The sequence below is a fragment of the Manduca sexta genome, chromosome 1 (assembly GCF_014839805.1).
Source record: "Manduca sexta isolate Smith_Timp_Sample1 chromosome 1, JHU_Msex_v1.0, whole genome shotgun sequence".
In the NCBI taxonomy this organism is placed as follows: domain Eukaryota; kingdom Metazoa; phylum Arthropoda; class Insecta; order Lepidoptera; family Sphingidae; genus Manduca; species Manduca sexta.
Window position 1 is genome coordinate 4,663,710 of NC_051115.1, and position 20,158 is coordinate 4,683,867.

The window sequence follows — 20,158 nt, forward strand, 5'->3', positions numbered from 1 at the left end:
AAATCCTGGTTTTTGTTATCTGAGTTTTTAAATCATTATGTAGTTTAATACATGAGAGTATTTCTGACTGAAATATTGCCGCTGCGACGAATTCTCTTAGAGTAGTAGTAGCTTTATGGCGCGTAAAATCAAAATTACTTTTTATTAATATTTATTTAGTTCGAAACTTACACTTTTATATTTTACATCTACGGTTCGAGTAACTTATTGGAGTGTTATTTCCAGGTAGACAAGTATGTTTAGTAACGCAATGTCAAAATGACCATGTATAAAGTGTATAAATAAATAGACAATATTATACTAAGAATGGTCTATTACTATATGACCTTTTCTGTCTGTCAAAGTATAGATCTGCACAGGTTTATAACTGTTGTAGTGTATGTAAAACAGAAGTGCTTAAAACATATGTATGTGTGCGTTAATAACAAATGCTTTGTTACACTTTCTATGCAGTAGTTACATTAAGGGACATATTTTTTGTTCGCGGCAATATTAATAAATGAAATTCATCTTTAAGTACGATAGAAACACAACATTAACAGAGTTACTTATAAACTTGTTTTAGTTTTAGCGTTAGAGGTGGTTAAAAATTGCTTAAATAGCTGTCAAAAACATCACCGGTTCCTAGTTTAAACATTATTAAGAGGCAAGATGGCAGGGTTTGATAACAGCTGATCGAGTAAATTTTTTTTTTACGGGTGGAACAAGGGATAATCCGGAAATTTATATATTCCGAAAAAAAAAACAAACTCCATATACCAATTAGGTTTTATTACATTTAATACACAATTTCTAAAGCTGAACCATTTGTGATGAAGCTCTTTGGTTAGAAATAAGTTTATTACAATAACACGGGTCTAGGCGAAAACATAATATTTTTAAAAATCTTTTAGTTTCGAGTACCCTCAGCACGAATTACATTTAATTTCTAAACTACTATACAGTTAAGGATATTTAAATTTTATCTATAGTATAGGCCCGTTCTCTGCAATTGGCAAAATAACCTATTCTTAAAAAACATTTTCATATATATCAGATATTTTAGGCTAAATTCGGATCATTGGGTAAGACCGTTTTTATTATTGATAAGCCCGGCATTTCCTAACACCGGCTAAAGTGCCATTTGTAATGTACCACAGATATTTGTCACAGAATACATTTAGAACAAATTAAATTACATCTTTAAGGAACTTGAGTGTTCAGCGGTAGACTTCAAGTGGCTATGTTGATTAACTTATTTACGGTTTAAAGTAATTTTAAAGCGGTCTTACCTCTCTTATCCGAACTTACCCCAACATTATTGGCATTTTCGGCCATTTTCTTTATCAGTTTTGCTACTTTGCCTAACTTGTGGCAACTATGGTTTTTACTTTAGTTTATGAAAATGGACAGCTGACTCTCTCTGCAATTGTTTCGACATCACTGTCCTAGACCAGTAATACCTAGACCCGTCATCCCATCTATAAAAACAATAATATATTAATTTATATTCCTCCCACACCATATTATTACAAGTCGAATGCAAACATGAAATACATCGTCTTCTACCCGAAATAAGTATCATTTAAGCTATCATTGATAGAAGAATTTTAAAAAAATTACAAAATATTTCTTTGCGCCTACTATCCTCGAGGTAGGCAGAGAACTAGTGTATCCAATTTCCCGCTAGTGGTAGTATATATTTCATATCCGCCCGGATAGCGACCACCGTACAAAAGGTGTCAAAACTCACCATAGTGGCCTACACAAGTGTGTCGCGTTTTCGACATGTGTATATCCTATTCCAACCGGCCGGCATAATTGTGTTTATCGAGGGTAATCATCGCTCGTCAGTCGTTCTATTGGACCCCATTTCGACGAAGATAACGCACTACGGCCGCGGATAGTTGACATTGACATAGAGAATTAGGACTCTGATTGTATTCATATTAGTAAAAGACTGATGTTTACACTATAATATAGACGGTTGAAAGGCTCATTTACTTAAGCAACATTATTTGCGACACTAAGTGTCATATATATTTAAAATTAGCACGTTTTTTTTCTGTTTTTTTTATTCTAATTAAAATTTTGGGCAAACTCTGACTTTTCTAAAAAAAAAATGTGTGTATTCTTTGTGAATTATCGCTTGCTTTAACGGTGAAGGAAAACATCGTGAGGAAACCTGCAAGAGAAGTTCACTATAGGAATTTCGAGGTGTGTAAGTCTGCCCGCACTACAGCGTGGTGGACTAAGGCCTAATCCCTCTCAGTAGTAGAGGAGGCCCGTGCACAACAGTGGGACAGTATATAATACAGGGCTGATGATGAATGAAAATTCTTGATAAAATATCGTTTAAGTCAATTAGCCTCTCAACCGTCGATATGTACTTTCCTATCACCGATCACCATATCCGTAACCCAATTTTACTAGTTATTCAAAGGGTTATATTTTCCCTTTTCTTAGAGAGGGATTTACCTTTGTAAGTTTTTTTAATAGTTACATACGTAAGTTGTTCAAAAAGTTGCGCAAAATAGGGCATATTACAAACTTACGAAGTTTACGATAACTATGTAGCAACTTACGCAAAAAACTTACGGATGAAAAACTTACAAATATAACGTCCGTTTTAAATATATATTTCTTTTACCATTAGCACTATAGTATCAACATAGACTAATATTTTGGAGAGCTATACTTACATGTAATTCAGAAATTTACATAACTTCCAATAACTATTTAAACGTGTTATGCAAAAATCATGCTTACAAATACAAAGAGGTTTTTTTATTGGGGTTTGAGGTCCGATGGAATGTCGACTGACGAGAGATGATTGCCCCTCGACAGTCGACACAATTATGCCTGTTGAAACCGGATATACACAAGCTGATCCCGAAAAGCAACCCACTAACGTCGGCCACTGTGGTATTTCCCATTTGGTTGATTTTTGCAAAACACGCTATATTTATACATGGAATGTTAAAACATTAGATACAAATGCGTCTCCACACCCAACAATCATCTTCATTTAGATTGTAATAAAGTAATCCCATAAATCGTCAATGATAGGCAACCGCCGACAGCACTTGAAAAACGACTTTATTGGGCATAAAATAAATTCTATTTTCTTTAATTCTTTGACAGCCGCACAATACACTGTAAGAGTTCATTCAGTGAATTACCGCAATAGCAGCCCTTTAAGAGCGACTTTATTATCATGAAATAAAGTCTATTTTCGTTAATTATTGTGTCAGCCGGAAAATATATGGCAATAATTCATTTAATGAATTACTCCAATGACAGCCCTTTAAGAGCGATTTTAGTAGGCATAACATAAAGTCTATTTTCTTTAATTTTGATTACACTGTAAGAGTTCATTCAATGAATTACCCCAATAGCAGCCCTTTGAGAGCCACTTTATTATAATGAAATAAAGTCTATTTTCCTAAATCATTTTGACAGCCGGACAAAGTATACGGGAAGTAAATAGAATGAGTTACCCCAATTGCTAGAGTATCGACATCAAATTTCCCAACCATACAATTTTAAAACGCTTATAGATAAGTATGTTTACAGTCATTCAACTATAGCTAAGAATAGACAGCAATCTTATCAGTGAATTACAGTTATTTCTGTTATACTGTCGTCATTTTCATTGTTTAATTATTTATACAACAATTTTTTAATAACAGACTTTTTAAAATTAAACAATTTTTCGGATTTTCCTCCCGTCGTTTCGAAGACTTTGCAGCCTTGAATGTCACGGCGGGGACATATCAAAACCGCGATAAAATCCGAAAAACAGTTTAATTTTAATGTCGTTCGGGTAAACAAAAGAAAAACAGAGTTTGTAATTTGAACGGTTACAAACTACAAGCAACACTGCGATAGAATCCGAAAAGTAGTTTAATTTCAACGTCTAACATTCGCGTAAACATAAGAAATAATTATAAAAGCAAATATTTAAAATAAAACATAACATTGCCAGGAGTACCCTTACTAGGCCTGCCTGGAGTATATTTACTCAATACGTATCAAAGTACATGAAATATATTAGGCCTAAAATATTTATAAATCTTGGTTCATTAGTCTGATCAATAACAAAAATTGTTCATGACAAAAATGCAAAATTTAACGCTAAAATATGTACACTGTTCTATATAAATTGCGCTAAATGTGGGGGTAAATTCGGATCACGGGTTAGACCGTTGGGCAAACATAATTAAATCCGATATTTAACACAAACAGCCCGAAGTGCCAATTAGTACCTCAATTCAGCCGTTGTTATTTTTTTTTGTACAGGACAAAACAATTAGTAACCCGTGCCCATGGTAAAAATTAACTTGTGTTATGGGCACCGGAGGCACTACAAATAATACTATAGGACAAATATACAGTTCACTTAATATAGAAAAGGATGGAATTTGTTAGTAATTTTATATCGTTCTTACCCGTTAATCCGAACTTACCTTATACCAACAAAATTTTTCACTCTATAAAGCCTGTTCATCCCTATTTACATTTTATGTGCGTTTTAAAGATATCAGTCCCTTAATGTCCCAAAACCATTTGACATTTACAAAGAGGTTTTTGGCTCACCAAACAGCCTCAAAGGGTGAGCTATAACCTTTAAAGGCTAGGTCAGTAGTCCCTCCCGTGATAGAAAAAAGTTTTTTCTTCAATATCTCGCTAGTTGTTATCCGAAACGACTTGAGCTTGTTTAAATTCGTCAAATAAAAAAACCCTGCTTTTATTAAATTTTAAATCACCCTGATTAAATAATACTTATGTTTGCTGAACATCCTGTGAAGGAAAAATTGAGAGAAATCGTTAAAAAACAATTGGTACTGCAAAAAAATTCTAAACACGTTTTACATAAGATCGAATTAGCAACGTTGGGAGAAATCACACCTCATAATATTTACGAAAGTGTGAATGATCTATACTATTATATAAAGCTGAAGAGTTTGTTTGTTTGAACGCGATTATCTCAAGAACTACTGGTTCGAATTGAAAAATTCTTTTAGTGCTGGATAGCCCAATTATCGAAGAAGTCTATAGGCTATATAACATCACGCTATGAACAATAGGAACGGAGCATCAATGTTGTAAAAAAGGGGAAACATTACTCCTATTGAGAGCTTCCGTTGCGTGCGCTGCGTAAACGGTTAAAATTACGCAACAATCATGAATGACAGAGTTGTTCCTCTTAAAAATTTTCAAAATATTACGTAGACAATCGTAAATAAACCTAAAAGGAAAGCCGGTAGGGGTTGCATCGACACTTCGCCACTGGTGAACAAGGCATTTACACTAAATACGTGAAATTATTTTTCAAATTACTCACATTTTATCTTAACATGTTGAAATTATATGCAATTATTGATAAGAACTAACGAACTGATAATTTCAAATAAGTTTCGAAACAATTACTCAAGTAAGATTAGCTACTTAATGTTTTACAGCGTATACAAACTACTCTTATGGATTAGGGTATTTAACTATTTTCGATTTTTAACCGACTTCATAAAAAGGAGGAGGTGCCAATTCGACTGCTTTCTTTTGTGTGTTACGCGATTACTCCGCCAATTGTGTTGTGTTCAATCACAGCAAGTGACCCCAATGCAGGTGATGGTAGCGAATGTCCAATAGAATAGCATGTGGACTGTAATTTTTTATTGCTTTGAATGACGAGACGAGCTTGCCGTTCGCCTGATGGTAAGCGATACGAACATAAACAGTAGAAACAACACCTTGAATTACAAAGTGTTTGGTATTCCACTGCGCTCGTCTGAGACATGAGATGTTAAATATGTCCAGTAGTTACACTGGCTATAACAAACTTTGTCGAATATTGAATTTTCCATTCCCTAAGGTATTTATAACTTTATTACTAAGTCTATAGTGTTTGCTTGATTTATAAAATCGTCGGTTAGAAGGCTTATTACTTAAGCGACATTTCTTACCGACACTAAGTGTAATACAAATTTAAAATCGGCTATTTTTTTTTATTATTTTTTTTAAGTTAATTATAAATTGACTGCCTTGGTGGCGCAGTTGTACTGCACGCGCGGTACGACAGCGCTCTGAGTTCCTGGGTTCGAATCCCGGGTCGGGCAAAGTGATATTTGGGTTTTTCTGCTCAATATCCGCCCGGAGTCTGGAATTTGTGCCCGATATGGCGATAGGCTCGCCCCCTATCACATCATGGGACGGAACACACTTGGCGAAAAGTGGGTGCCTTGGTTGCGCCTCTGCATACCCATTCGGGGATAAATGCGTGATATTGTGTGTGTAATTAAAAAAAATCGTTTAAGTTAAAGCCTTTTAACCGTCAATATTATATCCAAATAAAACAGGACAAAAAAGGACTGATTATTCTACTTAATACCCTTGACTCAGTAAACTTATAGTAATATGTAGCATATATATAAAAATGAATCCCCATTTCCCTTGGTCACGCCATCACACGTGAACGGCTGGACCGATTTCACTAAATTTTTTTTAGTTGTGTTTATTATTGTCAGGAGATGGCTCTTATGAAAGAAAAAATTCAAAAAATTGCGCAGATTATTAGAAAATTTAAGAAAACTTAACAACAATAATTTTACATAACTGTCAGTTGTTTGAAATAACTGTCAGCGATTGACAGAATGCGCGCTTCAAATGCATAGTTAGACAGAACATCTGTCGGGTCAGGGGCCTTATTCTCTATCCCGCACGTTATTTTGACAGTGTGTAACAAGCACGTAACACAACGCGTCATGTTTAGGACTATAGAAATTTGGCTTACAGAATACTATTCCACGCACATTACTCGAAGATAACATGACACGGCCGCGTTAGGCGTTTACACTATCATACAGAATAAGGGCCCAGCTGGTATGTAGCATCAAGTTTAATTTGATATTTATCTAGGAAACTAGATGATGGGAACGGCTTAGCAACTAATCCCCAGAACCTAAATCCACCACTGATATCTTCAATTAATTTCCACTCTTTGACCGGTCTGAAGTGAGTCAATACTCCTGTTTTCAAACCAGTTGTATTTTCAATCATATTTTTTAAAAGGATAGAAAGAACGATTTCAAGCGATTACAATTAAAAAAATGTTTTTTACAGATTAAAACAGCAAATAAAGGACAACAGATATCAGGCCGGCAAACACAACTACTTAATACAACCATACCTATAATATACGTAAAAACTATAATATAGTTTCCTTTTTTTGACTTTATACATTATTTTATAAGTAACAGAAAATAATTAAAAAAAAATCTGTGAAATCACCATCAAACTTGGTTGAAAAATGAAGCAGTTATTCATTAACGAAATATTGTGATAAAAAGTTGGGACGTGGTTGGTATCGCACTATCTCTTTCTCACGCATGCGGCGCTACAGCCGGTCACGTCGATGACGTCACAGTTTGCTATTACTGTTATTTAACAGCTTCCTTTTTCACCAAATTTTAAAACTTTAAAACTTATTTTTTTGATAAATGTATTTTAAAAAGAAGTACACTACACTATTCTATTACAACCAAGAACCTTTCGTAATAAAAATACATAAATACTTAACACTATTACCTTACCTTTTTACATAATTTTGATAAGTTATGATAAGTAAGTCTCTAAATATCTATTGAGTTTTTTGAGGGCATATTTTTCTATACTGTCCGCTCCTGTAATTGCGTGTGCTTAGTTAGTCTACACTAATGTCAAATGTGTTATCCCAATTACTCTTTGTCGTTGGTATCTTTTTTTAGTTCACTTCGGATCGAAAATTGTTTTAATAAACTTATGCCAATATTTTTTACTCCTACCTACTTGACATTGGCAAAATCACTGATGAAACGATGGAGCCATTTTTTAAATAAGAACAGGGCATATTTTACGATGTTCAAGTAAATAGTAATTGTGAAATCTACACTAATATATAAAGTTGAAGAGTTTGAACGGGTTAATCTCGGGAACTACTAAACTGATTTGATTTTTTTTTCACTAATCATCATCATCAGCCTTGTATTATATACTGTCCCACTGCTGCACGGGCCTCCTCTACTACTGAGAGATTAGGCCTTACACACACCCTCAAAATTTCTGTAGAGAATTTCTTAGGTATGCAGGTTTGCTCACGATGTTTTCCTTCACCGTTAAAGCAAGCGATAATTCACAAGGAATACACACAATTTTTTTTTTAGACAACTCTGAAGTGTGTGCCCTTGGGTTTTGAACCTGCGGATATTCGTCTCGGCAGTCCGTTCCACACACTAGGCTATCGCTGTTTTTTCACTAATACGAAACTACTTTTCCCCTTGCGCCATTCTCTTTTATTCCTTTTCATATTTATACCAGAAAAACTTCTGCACGCAGGCGGGGCAGCAGGTAAAAACTACTATAGTATACGCTCAAATACAAGTCAGTTCCAAATTGGTAAACAAAGTACATTCAACATTTTCTTATCTTAACTCATAGATAACATTTGCTTGCATATTGTGAAAGTATGTATTGTTAAATCAACATAACAGAATGAATTGACTGGCCGACTGTCTCGGTGGCGTAGTTGTACTGCATGCACGGTACGACAGCGCTCTTGTGTTCTGGGTTCGAATCCCAAGTCGGGAAGTGATATTTGGGTTTTTCTGCTCAGTATCAGCCCGGAGTTTGGAATTTGAGCCCGATATGGCGATAGGCTCATATCACATCATGGGACGGAACACACTTGGCGAAAAGTGGGTGCCCTGGTTGCGCCTCTGCATATCCCTTCGGGGATAAATGCATAACGATGGTGTTTGTGTGTAATAGAATGATTTGGGCGTTATACAACAATGACAGCTCTATAGAAAGGAAGATATAGTAAAGATTTATAGTCTGATAAGAAAAATCAATAGAGCCAGTTAGGAGAAAAATTGAAAAATGTAAACCTTTCCGTTGTAGTCAAGACCTAATATCTAGTACTGACATATAAACTTGTTTTAGCGTTAAGAGATGGTTAAGAATTGCTTAAATAGCTGTCAAAAACATCACCGGTAACTAGTTTAAACCAAGAGGCAAGATAGCGGGTTTTGACTCACAGCTGATCAAGTAAATTTGTGTTTTAACTAAGCGTAGCTTTGCGATAATTTTATACGGCTGTATATTTATAAAGAATAAAGTGGTGTCTCTAGCAGGTTTTTTATTTCGTGGCCCAGCTTATACTTGTCTGTCTTAGCCAGTAATTGCTTCGAATATAAGACCAAATACAAAATTTACTTTGTCAATTATGTCTCCATATAAATTAGAACTAACTGTATAAGCTGTTTAATCTATTAATTGGTATGTATTTACATTAACATCAAGGCCTTTGAATGTATTTAAACTGACAAAAAACTTCTTGCAATTGGAAAATATGATTTAATTATGCAACCTTCAGATATGACCAAGTACAAAAGTCACTCTTTTGATTATGTTTCTTAATAAATTAGAACCATCTATATTAGCTGTGTAATACATTAATTGATGAGTATTTATATTAACATCAAGGCCTTTAAATGTACTTAAACTGACAAAAAACTGCTCGCAATTGGAAAAAATCATTTAACTATGCAAGCTTCAGATATCCATTTATTGTATACTTATTTACAAATTCTGGTACAAAATTCTTCAGAGCATACAACAGGCAGACCAGTCACTGTTAGGTTATTTTTATCAGCCCAGAGAGCAACCACTATGTTAGAATAAAACTTGATACATTGGCTTGCAAGTGGTCATTCTAGAATCAGCCTAAAGAACCTAATTATAGAATTGTAAAAAAAAAGTAACAGAGCTGACAAATTGTAAGGCTGTTGTGCTTTATGATTTATAAAGATGTTTGTATTGTTTTGATAACATTTCGAAGGCTCGGTAAAATTAGTTTTCCACATACATCACAGGGGTATGTCCGCAGGTTCAAATTTCAAAGGCACACACCTCTGACTATTCTAAAAAATGATGTGTGTATTCTTTGTGAATAATGAAAACATTGTGAGGAAACCTACATACTTGAGAAATTCTCTATTAGGAATTTTCGAGGGTGTGTGAAGTCTACCTATCCGCGCTAGGCCAGCGTGGCCTATTCCCTCTCAGTAGTAGAGGAGGCCCGTGCCCAACAGTGGGACAGTATATAATACAGGGCTGATATTATTATATATATATCACAGGGGTAACAATATTGAAAACGTTAGGAACTAGTTATAGAGACTTACTTATCCACCTACCCTACCAATTCTCTCACATGTAACCTCTCAATCTTACAAACAACTTCCATATAAATCAAATAAATTATAACATTAACCGTAAATATGACAGCTAAGAACAGACTGAGTACCACCTCAGCCTCCAAAGTGGCCTCAAACACCACTAGGTTTAAAGGCTACATTCGCTCGCAATACCTTCCTTCTTCACTTGTGTTTTTGTATATCAAATAGCCAAGAACAACAGCGACTGCTGTCATCATTAGAGTAAGAAATTGGAATACCTTGAGCTTCTGCAGTTGCCGTTGTAACAACTCATAATTAACTTGCAAATTATTGAGTGCGTTGGTAACTGAATCTTTTTCTGGAATTTTCTCAACAACATTTCCATTTTTGGGCAATTCCTTGTCTGGGAAGTGGCATTTGAGGCGATACTCATCCACTTTACTGCTTGTAGAGTTTTGCCACACGTCGGCCAGTTCTTTTGGTGACAAATCAGATTTCGGTATCTGTACTGACATTACCAAGAATCTGTCCTTTGTTACTGTTCTGAGTTGGAAGCCTGGTTGCACAACTATGATTACTGTTTGGACCGCTCCCGGGACAAGTGTTCCCGAGCTGGGCCGGACTCTAAACTTCTCTGGAGATGTAGTTCTTATTTTGAAGGAAATAGCACTCTCATCCATGTTGGTGATCGTAAACTGGCCAGATATATCATCATTTTCATACTTAAATGTTATAGTGTCGTTTGGAACGAGTCGTAACATCTCTCCAGGGGAATGTTGCCCATCACCTTGTTCGGCAAATGTCACCTTCTTTGGAGTGTGTTCTGTGTTACTTCTATTCTCAGGTATAAACTCAAAAACATAGTTATCCTTCCCTCCCCAGCAGGTTAAAGCTTGTTCTGGCGCTACTATGTCCTTCAAAGTATCTTTTGTGACAAATTTCATTTTTCCACAGCTTTTGCTGGCAATAATGTTTTGACAACCTTAAATGCAGCAGATAGGACCCATGGCATGTTGTAAATTACTATATAGTTGAGGAAATATGGATAGTAGCATTTAAAGAGTGTGATCAGGTATTTAACTAACTCCATATCCATATTTCCTAATCCACTGCCATCCATATCAAAAAACATTGAAATTTTCTTACCATTTTCTTCCCTTTCCACTCTGTCGAACCAATAAATCATTATTTTTTTTATTTCTTCGTAATCCCTTTGACCTTTGACGTGCATTTTCGATTTAAAAATCAGTAGCAAACAGCCATCGACGTCTCGACCCCGTGGGAAAAAAAGTCCTTCCTTCACATAGTCTAAACGTATGTTACTGTCATTAATATCGGACGCGCCGACGCTTTTTCTCCAAGTTAAAATATCCCAGAGCATATCGGCGGACTCCTTTACATCTTTCTCTTGATGAGTAAGAATTCGCTTGATATATTTGTCGTCTTTCACTCGTTCAAGATCGGCTGGATGAAAATCCGCGTTGGACTCTCTTAAACGAGCCTCAAATAACGCGCGAACGTCTGCCGGCGTAGCCATTTCGTATTAAATTTATTTAATTTTAGTAACGTTAATTGTTTAAACACACGAAGGTTCTATGGTGGATTTTTGTGACATTTATAAATGTCATCAATTGCTTCGTGATTTGTCAATTGGTCTTCAAGGTCCGATGTACAAAGGTAGGTACTTATTCAAGTACCTAGCCGATAATCCTTGTTCCGGTCAGATTAAGTGTTTAAATATTATGATTAATTTTATTCAATTAAAATTAATTTAATTCAATGTAGAACCAATAAGAATCCTATAAGAAAATCTAAACTGAATAACTCTCTGTCTCGTCTCTAAACTAGAAAACTTAGTATTATCTTTTTTTCTGTGTAAAACGAAACAATGAAAATGACATTGATGGTACTGTTAAATGTTGCTAGTAAAAAAAATATAGAACCATAGTAGAAAAACAAATCATTTGAGACTAAAATGTTCTCATAAAATTTGGTGCCTTTGCTGCAGAAATACTTATAGTCAAAATTTGGCCGGTGCCGTTGAAATGAATTATTATGATGAATTATTAATACTGAATAAATTCGTGAATAACTTTATTTATTTAAAACCCTATTTTTTATAAAAAAAATAATTTAATTTACCACAAACCTTTTCTAATACTGTACTCGGATGAATATTCTCTGAATTATCTTTTTACAAAACGTTTAACATTATAATTGACCTTTTATAATTTTATTTTGTGAATATTCTTATGAGTAGCCTCCTGAGTTGTAATGAACATTAAAGTTGCTGGACATCCTAAAAGAAAATGATCACAAACCTAATTAACCTACCTCTTGGTTGCATTTAATATTTTTATTATTCATTAATTCATCTAAGATTTTCTTCTGATAGTATTTAGAATTAAAACATAAAACAATAATATATCACGATAGACATGGAATAAATTTTCCGACAAAAATATTGAGCAGTGACAGGATGGCTAACACCAAATATTGCGTTGTGGAAATATTTTAGTAGTACAGTAGTTTTTCCTGCAAATACTGACAACACTGACTGTAATTTGACAAGGAAGATTCGAAGAATCTACCAAAATCATCACAGACTTTACTATAGCGGGTGTCATCAAATTATTGGTTTTAATTGTTTATAAGCTAAATTAGCATTATGTGACGCATTCTACGGCCTATAAATTACAATTTAAAAAATCCACAGTCCGCAAACCACGCATAAAAATACACAACTTAAAAAACTTATACAGCGATCGATTTATTAAAAATATTTTTTACAGTGGTTATTGTGATTACGAAAAGTGAATTTTGCGTGTTTAGTTTTTAAAATATTTTTTTTTGTGTTGTGTTTGAAATTGGAATCATGTGTAAACTTTAAAAGGTAAGTCGCATTATTTTATGAATAATTAAGGCAATTGCGAAATTCTTAACTGGGTCATTTTCGAAGTATATTTTGCATCTATTCGTGCGTTACGCAAAATTTGCATACCGGAAAGAAATATTTTTTATTGATAAAAAAATTTAATTATAATTCCACAATGCCATGATACTGAGACATTTAAAATACAGTAAAAGATTGAAAATTGCAATTTTTTACATTCATATTATTACATAAAATGCAATCGTAAATTTTTACCGTCTTTTAACATTAAATATTAATGGGATATGAGAGGAAAATATGACAATGTAAATCTTTATTATATTTGGAATTTTTCAAGGCTAAAATTAATTTAAATATTTGATTCTGGCTTTGATTAAATATTAGTAGGTAATTAAAATTCAAAATTTATTTGTGAAAATTCAATACCTATTTACAACTTGTATTTCTTAGTTTTTCCTTTAAGAATTTATTCTAAATCTATAAGTAAAGTGAGTTTATATGTAAAAGTATAACTGTATAACTATTTTTATGATTTTGTAAATACTTTTTTTTGTAGGAAGCAGCACTAATTTTTTTACGTCCAGAATGGATTTTTATAGAATAGTTTTTGCATTCATTTTAAAAAGTCATTCAGAGTTTATTTGTGATATGAATGATAATACAATCCAAAATAAATTGGATTGGATTAGATAATCATAATTTATGTCTTGCTGGTCGACTTGTTTTTACTAATCACTACATAGTATAAAACAAAGTCGCTTTCTCTGTCCCTATGTGTGCTTAAATCTTTAAAACTATGCGACGGATTTTGATGCGTTTTTTTTTAATAGATAGAGTGATTCAAGAGGAAGGTTTATATGTGTAATAACATCCATTAAATAGTTGAGAAATACTGTTACTTTGTTATGTTATACCTGTGTGAAGCCAGAGCGGACCGCTATGTTTTTATATACAACGTTCGCAGTTTTTCTGTAGTGTATTTAGTATCCGCATTGCACCCGTGCGAAGCCAGGGCGAGTCGTTATACAATATATTTAACATCCACCAAGATAGCAACCGTACACAAGGTGTTAAAACCCACTATAGTGACCCATGTAAGTGTCGCATTCTGGTATTAGCCTGTATATATCCTTCCAACAGGCTTAATTGTGTTGACTGCCAAGGGGTAATCATCTTTAGTCACTCAGTCAACACTATCTGGACTATACTCCACATTTTTCATTTCATTACTATCAGGAATGAAATGAGTTCCTAGTATTAAGTAAGTTTTATTCCAGAAAAACTTTTTAGCCCAAACAGAGCCACGGGCGAAACCTATTGAATAATAGAACATTTTTTATTGAAATGAAATGATTTATTTCAATCCGTAAAATGTTATACATTATTTCAATTCCGTCAATATTAAGTCTACCACAAGTTCGAGCAGTTCTCACCAGAGAAGTTGCAAGAAACTTTGGTGTTGCTCTTCAAAATCAGTTTAAGGTAAAGACTACAATAATAAGGAGAGGAGAGAGTTTAGAGCAGTTCATTTATATGCTCGTAAAATAAGGAATAAATTAGTTTAAATTTTATATGAGTCTCTCTCTCTCACGAATCATATTTTTTTTCTTTATTATGCTTATAATTATTACCTCTTAGCACCCCTAGCAAATAGAAATAGTAAGCGAAATAGACAGAACAGTCCACACAAGCAGCACCCGTTCACGAGTATGACGCATGTGCCAGCCATCGGCCTCCTCAACCATATTGTAGGGAAGTGTACCGACCCGTCAAACGACGCCGTTGCATTGTGCATATATTTTTGTATTTATATCAATTGTTATCAAATCCGTCAAACCATATTGTTTCCCGTCTCAAATTCATCTGTCCCATCATAATTGGCGGACAATCCGAAGTTGGCAAGGCTGGGCTAACTCGATAATAATATCAGCCCTGTATTATACTGTCCCACTGCTGGGCCTCTGTTACTGAGAGGTTAGGCATTAGTCCACCACGCTGTAGTGTGGGTAGACTTCATACATGCTCAAAATTCCTATAGAGAACTTCTCAGGTATGCAGGCTTCCTCACGATGTTTTCCTTCACCGTTAAAGCAAGCGATAATTCACAAAACTTTAGAAAAGTCAGTGTTTTTGGGTATTGAACCTGCGAACATTCGTCTCGGCAGTCCGTTCCACAACCAACTAGGCTATCGCCGCTATGATATATTTAATAATCCTGTATTATACAGGGCCATTTTGACATTAGGTTAATAAATAAAAACAAATACTCGTCTTTACCTTTGCTAACATCGTGCCAAAAATCATCCATGAATAATGAATTTTTACACCAATAATCACAGTTTTACATTTCCGATTTTTTGATAATTATGGTGTTGTCGCTGCAACGAATTCACTTAGAGTAGTAGTAGTTGCATTAGATTGTAAAATTATAATTACATTTTATTGATATTAATTTTGTTCGAAAGTATCACTTTTTATTTTGCATCTACGGTTCGAATGACTTATTGTACAGTTATTTTCAAGAGGATGTGCGTGGTTGCCTCTTGCAAGCGCTAAGCACTGTGGGTTTGTTCCTTTTCACCACACCCACGCCCGTAACCTTCTGTATAGTGAAACGTAGTGGGAATTCTGTGACTAGTGACTACTCACTGCTGCTTAGAAAAAGACATTGCGGTGGTACCTACCCAGGCGGACTCTCACATATAGAGACATACCAGTATTATTGGACCTATCGCCATATCGGGCACATATTCCAGACTGCTATCTGACACTGGGTAGAAAAACCCAAGTTCCTTCTTCTTTCACAATACTTTCTCAGCTATCCCTTCCCAACTGTCCTCCAGGCCCATGCAGTCTCTAAGCCGAGGATTTAAGTATCATTCGCAGGTCTCCCCCCGTGTTGAGTGCAGGATATGAAACACAAAAATCATAAGATTATAATATTATAAGATTATCAGAAAGATAGAATACATATCTCAATCAGGAACTATGATAGGGTATTTGAATCCGGTTGGACAGCGTTATGTAATATCTAGCGCGAATCAGGTTCTGGGATTTGGTGGTAGGAAATATCCGCCCGGATAGCGATCGAACACAAGGTGTCAAAACCGGCCGTAGTGGCCCACGTAATCTTTCCGGGATCAGCCTGTGTATATCCGGCTAAAATTTACTAAAACATCTGTCAAAAACATCACCGGTTCCTAGTTTAAACCTTATCAAGATGGCGGCTAGACTTACAGCTGATCGAGTTTTGTGTTTTAACTAAGCATAGCTTAGCGAAAGTAAGATTGTATATGTATTGAACTATTTAATAAACAAAGCTTGATTTGGCACTGTTTAAAAGACAAAACTATGCTATCAAATCCATCATATGCTGTGACTTGAGATATCATTTGAGATGTGCCGCGTTCCGGGATCGGCTGTGTATATCCAACAGGCATAATTGCGTCGACTGTCGAGAGGTCATCTCTCAGCATCAGTCAACTTTTTTTTCCTCATAGATCACTTTAAAAATTTTGCTGGTTCTGGTAGACCAATTTTGTTTTTTGGTATATTACAAATAGAGCTCAACCATCTCTGGAGCGTGTGGACAGTTATGTTGTGGTCACCGGGCATTACGACCCCTATCAATATCTGCCTACATTGATTGGTGAAGTCCAACATTTTAATTCTTTTCTATCAACCCGGATAAGTTTTCGCGGACTTACGAATTGTGGACCCCCATTTTTGGTCAAGCGGCGTTAGCCTAGTTGGTTGTGGAACGGACTGCCGAGACGAATGTCCGCAGGTTCAAATCCAAAGGGCACACACCTCTGACTTTTCTAAAAAATCATGTGTGTATTCTTTGTGAATTTATCGTTCGCTTTAACGGTGAAGGAAAACATAGTGAGGAAACCTGCACATCTGAGAAGTTCTCTATAGGAATTTCGAAGGTGTGTGAAGTCTACCAATCCGCACTAGGCCAGCGTGGTGGACTAAGGCCTAATCCTTCTCAGTAGTAGATGAGGCACGTGCTCAGCAGTGGGCAAGTATATAATACAGGGCTGATATTATTATTATTTTTGGTCATGCCAACGTAGACCCTAAGTTCCCGTGGACTCCTAAGGTCTGGACACTTGGGAATCAATGGCCTATCAGACCAGCAGTCTGGATTTGTAAGTAGGCCGTATAGACCGCGGCCTATGGGCGGCAGCTTCTTAGTGGCGGCAGATTTCAGAGGACGCTCACTCGATTTAATTAATCATTCGTTTATTTAACTTTAGTGCCTTCCATATTACAAACAAATGGATAATTATTAAGTATTTTAGAAACCTACATACATTCATAAACTTACCTACGTGGGGCGGCGGAAATAAAGTGACTACACTCATAGAAAATATAAATCCGGCACTGATCATTAGAGTACATCGCACTCTTAATAAAATAATGACATTCCAAAATTGCCAATTTGTGGGAATTGTCAAACAACGAATTTCTCTTTGCGACTTTTTAGTTTTTTCCCTTTTTTTTCATGCTATTGGTTTCATTTATTACCTATCTTTAATAAGCCCAATTTTATAGCAACTTCAAAAAAGGTAGCAAACAAAAATTAGTTTTCCGACGACTGCCACTAATTAACAATTTTGAAATAGGTCATTATTTTATTAAGAGTGCGACATATGGTAATAAGTTGGTGGTTTGGTTCTTTCTGCCTACCCTTTTGAGGATAAAGACGTCGTGTGCTTTTGTTTTATGCAAGCATGTAATCATCACGCGCCTAAACAATATAATTCTGAATACTAATTTAAATAACAAATTATAATACCAAGTTCCTGATGCTGCAACAATGGATATCGAACAGTACCCATTACCTATTTCAATATAGGTATAATCAATGACGTTTTACAAATAGACGCGTCATACACTAACAAAATGGCACATAAAAACAGCGCACTGTTCGCTATAGTCACGTACCTGTACATATAATTACAAATTGGCTCGAATAAGGAATAAAAAGATGCAGCATACATTCGTTAGAAAAGGATATATATACATCGACAGTTACGTAACAACGTTAGTGCCGCACGCTCATTGGCCGTCAAGTCGGGCAATTACCTTACTTTCGTCTTGCCAGTATTGAGCTCGGACAACATATCTATGTAATAAAAACATCTTAGGGTATAATGTCTCAAGGAAAACAGACTGCATCAGGCGTAGTTGTACTGCGCGGTACGGCAGCGCTCTGAGGTCCTGGGTTCGAATCATCGGGCAAAATGATATTTGGGTTTTTCTGATCAGCCTGGAGGGGAATTTGTGCCTGATATGGCGATAGGCTCGCTATCATGGGACGGAACACTGGGGAAAAGTGCGTTGGTTGCGCATCTGCATACCCCTTCGGGGATAAATGCGTGATGATGTGTGTGTAAGGAAAATAGTGGTTCATAGAATTAGTATGTAAGGATAAGCAATGTATAACAGGAAAAAGTAGGCATACGCGAAGTTTATTTATTGACTACTAGCTGACCCAACAGACGTTGTCCTATGAATTTGCAGCGTGCATTTTGTCAATCGCTGAAAGTTATTTCAAACAATTGACAATTATATAAAATTAATATTTTCGTTAAGTTTTCTTAAATTTACTAATTTTCCGCGCAATTTTTTGTATTTTTTCTTTTAATAAACAATAACAAACACAACAAAAAAATAGTGAAATCGGTCCAGCCGTTCACGCGTGATAGCGTGAATAAGGGAAATAGGGATTCATTTTTATACTATATATAGATTAGTCGACTATTTGGATCCCATTCCGCTTACCATCAAGTGTATGGGAGTTAATTCCCTTGCTTGATAGATTGAAGTTTTAGCTCTGTACCACAAAAGGTATCCTTATAAGATCACTTCGTTGACAAACAGTCAAGATATAATTTCTCAGGAACGCGTAGAGGAGCTTTTACTGGTGGTCTCTCATATGTGAGTCCGCCTGGGTAGGTACCACCGCAATGTCTATTTATGCCGCTAAGCAGTAGTGTGTAGTCACTATTGGTTTGAAGAATTTAGTAGCCAGTGTAACTACTGGACATAACACTTAACATCTCATGTCTCAGACGAGCGCAGTGGAATACCAAACAATTTGTAATTCAAGGTGTTGGTGTTTCTACTGTTTATGGATTGTATCGCTTATCAGGCGAACGGCAAGCTCGTCTCGTCATTCAAAGCAATAAAAAAAAACCTCAGGATCTACTGGCAAAGTTCCCTACTGCACCTGATGGTAAGTGAAGTGGGGTCCAATAGAATGTCGACTGACGAAAGATGATTACCGCTCAGTCGACACAGTTATGCCTGTTGGAAGGATATACACAGGCTGATCCCGGAACGCGACACGTGAGCCACTATGGTTTAACACCGTGTGTACGGTTGCTATCCGGGCCGATATAAAATAACCTACCACAAGTTTTTAATTACAATTGATTGGTGGAGGTTCGGCCCCTGCGAAAGTAATTAGTTAAATAATAATATCAGCCCTGTATTATATACTGTCCCACTGCTGCACGGACCTCCTCTACTACTGAGAGGGATTAGGCCTTAGTCCACCACGCTGGCCTAGTGCGGATTGGTAGACTTCACACACCTTCGAAATTCCTATAGAGAACTTCTCGGATGTGCAGGTTTCCTCACGATGTTTTCCTTCACCGTTAAAGCGAACGATAAATCCACAAGGATACACACATGATTTTAGAAAAGTCAGAGGTGTGTTTGGGATTTGAACGTGCGGACATTCGTCTCGGCAGTCCGTTCCACACCCAACTAGGCTATCGCCGCTATTAATAATTAGTTATTCGCAGCAAAATATACGCTATCACTCCCATGCGGATTTTAATTAAAATTCCTATTATGTTAATGTTTCGTTAATTGAAATTTGTTTGGGTGAGGTTACAACGCGATAAAGGACTAATCGTAATTGGCTGTTTATTTAGCTTTCGCCAGCGACGCCGTCCGCGTCAGTTTCCTAGAATAAAAGCCCGGCTTTTTATTTTTTCGGGATAAAAAGTTGGCTATAGCACGCGGAGTACTTAATGTTAAGCTACATATT

At 35.7% G+C, this 20,158-nt stretch overlaps 1 protein-coding gene across 1 annotated transcript; it reads right to left on the bottom strand.

Moving 5' to 3' along the window:
- Window positions 1-750: 750 nt before the first annotated feature.
- LOC119188590 (motile sperm domain-containing protein 2-like) lies at window positions 751-12,035 on the bottom strand. Its single transcript, XM_037436311.1, is given in 2 exon segments — window positions 751-11,145; window positions 11,148-12,035. Coding segments are annotated over 2 exon segments (1,362 nt in total). The 5' UTR covers window positions 11,734-12,035; the 3' UTR covers window positions 751-10,369.
- Between the last annotated feature and the right edge of the window lie 8,123 nt (window positions 12,036-20,158).